Source organism: Bubalus bubalis, chromosome 20, assembly GCF_019923935.1.
Source record: "Bubalus bubalis isolate 160015118507 breed Murrah chromosome 20, NDDB_SH_1, whole genome shotgun sequence".
Classification (NCBI taxonomy): Eukaryota; Metazoa; Chordata; class Mammalia; order Artiodactyla; family Bovidae; genus Bubalus; species Bubalus bubalis.
Window position 1 is genome coordinate 46,201,525 of NC_059176.1, and position 7,831 is coordinate 46,209,355.

The window sequence follows — 7,831 nt, forward strand, 5'->3', positions numbered from 1 at the left end:
GCTTGAGTACAAAAACTAGGTTAAAAAATAGAAGAATTCTCTACTGGGGGTCTAGGTGGTGGCTCTCTGGGAAGGCTCAGCACTCCCATCCCGATCCCCACCCCCTCACCAAGCTTCCCCTTTGAAGAAACACACACACCAGGAAGCTGATGTAAACATCCTGCGGAAATAACCACTGCAAGTGGCTTCCAAGTCTCATTTCCCTAAGGAAATAATCAGCACCTCTTCGCCAAGACAGCTCCAGGTGAGCGAGGTAGGAAAAACACCTTCGCATTCTCAGAAGTCTAGGCGTGTGCCTGACTGCCTACTAGTCGCGCTCCCGCCTATTGTCACATCTAATTTCCAGAGCCCACGAGGTGGGGAGGGCTGTCTGATTTCCCCTATTTTATGGATTAAAAAGATTCGAGGCCCACCCAGGGCGCTCCCTCACTCGTCCCTGGGTCACGCAGGGGGCACTTTGGGGAGCCTCTGCCTTCGAGCCCCGAGATCGCCCCGCGGCACCGCGAGGACTCCAGAGTAAACCCGTCTGTGGGTTCGGCCACATGGCCTCATTGTCTTCATCAGGAGCCCCGCTGCGCGGACGCTGGCCATCCTCGCGATTCAAGGCCCCCGCCGCTCTGCGGAACGGCCGGGGTCAGGCGCAAGGGGCCGGGCGAGCCAGGCGGAGCCCAGAACAAAAGAGGGGAGCGCGCGCGCCAAGATCCGGGGGCACCCGCTCCGGCCGGCGGCGGAGGGGGGACTTGGGCGGAGAGGGACCGAGCAGCGGAGCAGCCCGGCATCGCGCCCCGTTCCGGCCCTTCCCTCAAAGCCTCCTTTCTTCCTTGCGCTCGGAGGCGGCCCCTGGGAGATCCGGGAGGGGGCGCAGCTCGCCGTCCCCGCCGGCCGGTCCCATCGCACCCTCCCTCCGCCGCCACCCCCACCAAGAGAAGCGCACAAAGAGCCGCCGGGCTGCAAGCACACACCTCCCGTTGGGGCGGGGCCGCGGGAGGGGCGGGGGAGCTCCGCCGCTCTCGCCTTAAAGGGCCCGCCCGCTCGTCGCGCGCACTGCGCATGCCCGACCGTGGGGCTGGGAGGGATCGGAGAGCGGTGGGCGCGCACACCCGCGCCCGCGCCCGCTGGAGGTATGACTGGCGTCCCCGCTGTGGCGGCGCGGCTCTCGTGCGCGTGTCAGAGCCCGCGGGGTCTCTGCCCGCGCGCCGGGCACGGGCAGGACCTCTGCGCTGTGCATTCCAGAAGTCGCCGGAGGCCGGGAGGGCCAGGTCGGCACTGCAGCCTGTTTCTTGCTTTCTGATCCGCAGTTTCGGGGCCAGTTGGGCGAATTGCCGCCCAAGGGTACAGAATTGCGGGCGCGCGCGCGCACGAGTGGGATGCGAGCGGGCGTATGCCTTTGTGTCTCCTGCGCTCGCGTGCAGGTGGGCAGCCCCGGCCGGGGGCCACTTGACCAGTACACACAAGGATCTCGAGACCTTTCTTTCGTGTCCGAGGGATCGGTCTGTCTTTTGGGGGGCAGACAATAGACCTTTCTCCCTGAGGCATCGTTGGCTCTAGGGGTGCTTTATTTGGGGACGCTAACGGGACTTTCTAAGGACCGCTCTCTTGGAGCTGGGGCCCTGGCATCAGAGTTGGGCGCGTTTCCTTTTTTCAGTCTGGCGAGGGAGGAGTCCTGGGGATAGTGACTGTCCTCGGCTGAGAGGTGCAGGCAAGTGTCCCGGGCCGGTCGGTCCCGCATTAGACAACAAAGAGAGGCGTTAGCGGCGGCGGGGGAGGGGCGCGGGCGGGAGGAGGACGGGGCGGGCTGCGGCTAGCGCGGGGGTGGGGGGCGCTAGCTCTCAGCTCGCTCAGCCTGCGGCCTCCGCCCGCCCCCGGCCGGCGCGCGCCAATCGCCTCCCCCAGCGATAGTGTCAGTAGCATTGTAGTGTCAGCTCCCGCCGGTGACGTTGCGCCTCCCTCGTCCCCCTCCGGAGCCGTCTGGCTGCAGAGGCTCAGTCAAGAGGCGGGGAGGAGAGGAGGAAAAAGCGCTGAGTGAGGGCGGGCGGGCGGGCGGGAGGGAGGGAGTGGAGGAGCCGGGGAGGGGCTCCTTAAAGAAACGCTGCTGTCGCTCGCCTGCTCGCTTCTCGCTCGGCATTGTGGCCAGCCAGCCGGGCACTCGGGGGGCACGCGCGGCTGCCGCTCGAGCTCTGCCCCCACCCCACCCGCCAGCAGATCTGGGGTGGGGACCCAGGCGGCGGCTCCCGCAGCCACTGCCCGGCGCGGACCGCCAGGAACGATTCACTCCTCCCGGAGCCGAGGAAAGAGCCACGGAGCTGTCTGCAGCCGGCCGGCCTCCCCGCCCCTGACCACTCGCTTCCCGGCTGCCTTTGTGGCCGAAGCTTCTCGCCGCCGAGCCCAGGGCCGGCGGGGGCGCGGCGCGCACGGCCGAGAGATGCCCAGCTCGCTGTTTGCAGACCTGGAGCGCAACGGCAGCGGCGGCGGAGGGGGCGGCGGCGGCGGAGGAGGAGGAGGAGGCGGCGGAGAGACCCTGGATGACCAAAGAGCCCTGCAGCTCGCACTCGACCAGCTTTCCCTGCTAGGGCTGGACAGTGACGAGGGCGCGTCTCTGTACGACAGCGAGCCGCGAAAGAAGAGCGTGAACATGACCGAGTGCGTGCCGGTGCCCAGTTCCGAGCATGTCGCCGAGATCGTGGGGCGGCAAGGTGGGTCCGGCCGGGGATAGGCGGATGCTGGAGAGAGGGTCTCGGGCCACCGCCCCTCGGGGAGGGCGGGAGAGGGAGGTGGGAGACCCGCGGTGCCGGGGAGCCTTGAGGAGGAAGGCAGAGCCGCGCGATGGGCCGGCGCCCCAGACAAAGAAAGTGCAGGCAGGCTGTCTCCCAGAGCTGCGCCGCGGCCACGGCGGGAGACACTCTCTCTTGAGAAAATCACCGCCTTCTCCCCTGGCGCCCCCCACCCAACCCACTCCGGGGAAACAAAATTTAAATAGATGCTTGGGGGAGGGGGCCTCCGAGCGGTCCTTGGGGAGGGGGGAGGAGGAGGAGTGAGCATCGGATGGGAGGAGGGTTCTGGATTTCTGCAAAGCGAAATGGAGCCCCGAGGAGGAACAATGGGTCCCGGGACTGCTCCCCCCCCCCCCCCGACTTCCCACCAAGGCCCCCGCGCCGGAGGATCCCGGCTTTTGGTCGTCTTCCCCGAACCCCTCTGCCTTGTCTTCGGGGCGGACGGCGCGTCCCGCTGGGTCCCAGCGGCATCTCCCCAGCTGACTTTTTTCTGGGATTCTCGGATTTGACTGCAGTCACTGGGGGAGGGCTAGGCAGCCAGTGGGCTGGTCCTCTAGCGCCTCGCGGGTGGAACCGGCTTCCCAGCCCGGTGGCGCGGCCCGGGGGTCTCTGAGGGAGCCGCCCCCTTTCCGCCCATCGCGCGTTCTGTCTTCCAGCTGCCCGGTGCGGGCAGTCCCTGGTCTCCGCGGTTAATGGGCGTGTCTGTCTCTCTCTCCCACTCCCTCCCCTGCACCCGGACTCCCAGGTTGTAAAATCAAAGCTCTGCGGGCAAAGACCAACACTTATATCAAGACCCCGGTTCGCGGGGAGGAGCCTGTCTTTGTTGTGACGGGCAGGAAGGAGGATGTGGCCATGGCCCGGAGGGAGATCATCTCCGCCGCCGAGCACTTCTCCATGATCCGCGCCTCGCGCAATAAGAACACGGCGCTGAACGGCGCAGTGCCTGGGCCGCCTAACCTGCCAGGGCAGACCACCATCCAGGTGCGCGTGCCCTATCGCGTGGTGGGGCTCGTGGTGGGGCCCAAAGGCGCCACGATCAAGCGCATCCAGCAGCAGACGCACACATACATCGTGACGCCCAGCCGCGACAAGGAGCCGGTGTTCGAGGTGACGGGCATGCCGGAGAACGTGGACCGCGCCCGCGAGGAGATCGAGGCCCACATCGCCCTGCGCACCGGCGGCATCATTGAGCTCACCGACGAGAACGATTTCCATGCCAACGGCACGGATGTGGGCTTCGATCTGCATCATGGGTCCGGCGGGTCCGGCCCAGGCAGCCTCTGGAGCAAGCCCACCCCCAGCATCACGCCCACTCCGGGCCGCAAGCCCTTCTCCAGCTACCGCAACGACAGCTCCAGCTCGCTCGGCAGCGCCTCCACAGACTCTTACTTCGGCGCGGGCACCAGCGGCAGCGCAGCCGCCACCCCGCGCCTGGCGGACTACAGCCCCCCAAGCCCAGCGCTCAGCTTTGCTCACAACGGAAACAACAACAACGGCAATGGATACACCTACGCGGCGGCGGCGGCGGCGGCGGCGGCGGCGGGGGAGGCTTCGGTGCCTTCCCCTGACGGCTGCCCCGAGCTTCCGCCCGCCTTTGACCCGGCTCCCGCTCCACCGCCCGGGGCGCCCCTTCTCTGGGCCCAGTTCGAGCGGTCCCCGGGAGGCGGACCTGCAGCTCCCGCGTCCTCTTCCTGCTCCTCCTCGGCATCTTCGTCCGCTGCTTCGTCCTCCTCGGTGGTCTTTCCCGGGGGCGGAGCCAGCGCGCCCTCCAGCGCCAACCTGGGGCTGCCGGTGCACCGCCGGCTGCATCCAGGCGCCAGTTGCCCGCGCCTGTCCCCGCCCTTGCACATGGCCCCGGGGGCGGGCGAGCACCACCTGGCTCGTCGTGTGCGCAGCGACCCAGGCGGAGGGGGCCTGGCCTACGCCGCCTATGCCAATGGGCTGGGGGCGCAGCTGCCGGCGGGCCTTCAGCCTTCGTCGTCGGACGCGTCCGGCTCCTCGTCCTCGTCCAGCTCGTCCTCCAGCTCGTCCTCGTCCTCCTCCTCCTCCTCCGGGTTGCGGCGTAAGGGCAGCCGCGATTGCTCCGTGTGCTTTGAGAGCGAAGTCATCGCCGCACTGGTGCCCTGCGGCCACAACCTCTTCTGCATGGAGTGCGCTAACCGCATCTGCGAGAAGAGCGAGCCCGAGTGCCCGGTCTGCCACACCGCGGTCACTCAGGCCATCCGCATCTTTTCCTGAAGGCAGCGCGCGCTTGCGCGCACCACAGGGCGAAGGAGGACCCCCCCCCCCCCACCCCTTTCCTTCTGGCCTCAGTCCCTGGCGACGCCTCTCTGCCTAACTCGAGGTGTCCCACCTTCTCCTCTCCGCCCTCCTGCTCACACTCTGAGATCCGAAGAGGAACTTGGAAAGCTGTAGTATCCGCTCATTTTTTTTTTTTAATTTTAATTTTTAAACAAAGGAACTTGCCAGGATATCAGCATCCGAGTACTGTAGCCTGGGAAACCTCCGAACCACCTGAAATGCATGCTCTATAAATAATAGGAACGGCGACATTCTAGTAATGATAGTTTTTACACTGTACTTAATAGGAAGCTTCCAAAAGAAGAAAACCCCACAAGTTTTCCATTTTCTTAAAAGTAGGGAAAAAAATGAACAATAATTATTATGATGAAGAGGATAATAATAGTGCTATGGGATGTGTGTGGACTGTTTCTGTGTGTTCCCCTTTGTGGCTGGGTTCCTACCATTCTTATTATAGAACACAGTGGATCCTTTTTGAATGTTCGTAGAAGGGCCAGGAGTTCCTGTAATACCAGGATACTGCAGCTTTATTAAAGTTAAAGAAACTGTAACATATCTCTTATATATTAAAAAAAAACGTTTAAAAGTTTTAAAGAGAAATTGAATTAATACAGATTGAAGTATTTTATTCTTTTTTGACTTGAAAAATTATATTTCATATTGCAAAGATGTTTACAAGTATTTTAATTTAAGTTCAGTGAACTTTTTTGTAGCTGGGTTAAATCTTTTTATTTTAGTATGGCCTTATGGCAAAGAACACTGTATTATTTTTTAATAATCACACAATTGTGACGGAATTACAAACCATAAAATGTGTAATGTTTTGAACAGTATTCTGTTGGGATGGAGATTTTATAGGTTCAGACAAATCTTCTAGAACTGCTTCACCCAGCATATTTTCTATTCAGTGATATAAAGCATATTTTATTCTATATTATTACAAAAAAATGGAAATGTATAAACATGTCAAAAGGAACTGTTGATGCTTTCTAACATTTGTATAAATAGAATTCAGTGCAAGTTACAAAAATTCTGTTGCACCACTATAGTTTTAGTATTTCTATTTTAATACATTTGTTTACCACTTGTTTATGTATATGTAGGTGACGTTACTTGAGCTTAAATGTACTTTACTGAGCAAAGTTTAAAAAAACAAAGTATATTTTATTTTATGATAAAGGGCCTTTAACCTCATGGTCAAATACTAATATTATATTTGCTGAGACAAGATTTGAAATTGTATCAAGAGTTTTATTTTTCTGACATTTAAAGTTCTACATAATAAAGGTAAAACTTAAGTAATGGTGCTACTTCATTTTTTAAGTATTTCTATATAAATAAAATATTGAAGAAAAGCTATCTTGTGTGGTGAGTTGATTTTTTTTTTTAAGCTTCTCAGCATTTCCCTTTGTAAGGAATCATTCTTAAGTGATGAATTGAAACAACTTCCAGGTGTATTATGTCGGTATTTTATCAATAGAATGGACTTTAGAAAGGCTAAGGTTGTACCTAGTTAGATGGTTAGGCTGTGGGTAACGGTATTTTTTAATTGCAAGTTATCTACTGAATCAGAGCTGACTTCATTAGACATTGTGGGCACAGTGCCAAGGATCTGAGAAACTTTTAGGGGTGCAGGAAAATGTTTAATTTCTCTTCGAAGGAAAAAAAAACGAAATGAAAATATCTAAAAGTATCTTCAGGCCCTTGAAAATCTATTCAATTTTGCCTGAAACATTAAAAAAACAGGTATCAAAGTATTCAAAGTTGTATCACAAATTTTAATATTATTATGGAGGAAGGAATCAAAGTGCCTAGAGCCCAGGAAAGTCATAATTGCACCCAGCAAGACCCCCTAAAAGTACAGGGGACCTGAGGGCTGTGTGGGCTGTGGTGGGTTTCCACTGAAGGTCACTTCCTTGAGGGAAGCCGGGAGATGACAGTTTCTGCTTGCAGGGAACCTTGGCTGGGTTGGAGTGCTGGTTTTAATAGGCTTCTGCTTGTCGGGCAGGCTAATTGGTGTTGACAGGCTGCGGGTGTTAACTGTGTGTTGTTGTTTGGGAGAAGTTTTTGTTTGTTTTTGGCAGGCTACACCTGCTCCCTGGCTGTGGGGCTTTGTCAAGGGCTGGAGCCAGCGTGCTTTCACTTGACCCACAACTCTGCCTTCTAGAGAGTACTTAGGAATGACCAGACCATGCCACTGAATTGCCAGCAAACTTCCAAGCTGAGCTGCTCCCGGAGAACCGTGTCTGCCTGGAATGTGGCAGGCTTTTATTTGAATCTTTGCTGATGAGTAACATTTAGCAGGTGAGTCCAAAGAGCAGACTATAACCTCTGTTGACGGTTCCTCTTTTCCCCTTGTATTCATCTGTATTTGTCTGGAAGTGTAGTCGCTGCCTACATCATAGCTCCTGATTTGTTTGGTTTGAATGATTCTGTACAAAGGCAGGAGACAGCCTTTGGGGTGGGAGGAGAAAAAGGAGAGGCCCTGCTTGGGAATTTTCTGGCATCATCTTCAGCTCTGGAAAGTTCCCAGGCAGTGTTTACCCCCGTTTTTCACTCCCTCAAGGACTGGAGGTTAGCTGAGGCCTGGCAAGGAGCAACATGACGGTCCAATTCCCCCTTTCTTTGAGCTGTTCCGAAGTGCCTAGAACAGAACCAAGAGTTTTTTTTTGCACTTACATCTTTAATAATGCAGCTTTGCTTTGCTGTTTTAGCAGAGTGATTCCACAGAAGGCGAGGAAAAATCAAAGCGTCCATTG

At 57.3% G+C, this 7,831-nt stretch overlaps 1 protein-coding gene across 1 annotated transcript; it reads left to right on the forward strand.

Annotated features, from left to right (window-relative positions):
• Window positions 1–1,058: 1,058 nt before the first annotated feature.
• On the forward strand, window positions 1,059–6,431 carry MEX3B (mex-3 RNA binding family member B). Its single transcript, XM_006075617.4, has 2 exons — window positions 1,059–2,693; window positions 3,517–6,431. The coding sequence occupies exons 1-2, from the start codon at window positions 2,423–2,425 to the stop codon at window positions 5,007–5,009; spliced, it is 1,764 nt and encodes a 587-aa protein (XP_006075679.4). The 5' UTR covers window positions 1,059–2,422; the 3' UTR covers window positions 5,010–6,431.
• Window positions 6,432–7,831: the final 1,400 nt, after the last annotated feature.

Bases quoted from the DNA above. Each gene is read 5' to 3' on its own strand.
- MEX3B (XM_006075617.4), top strand. From the start codon at position 2,423: ATGCCCAGCTCGCTGTTTGCAGACCTGGAGCGCAACGGCAGCGGCGGC. The intron at 2,694-3,516 runs GTGGGTCCGGCC...CCGGACTCCCAG, and splicing joins CGAGATCGTGGGGCGGCAAG to GTTGTAAAATCAAAGCTCTG.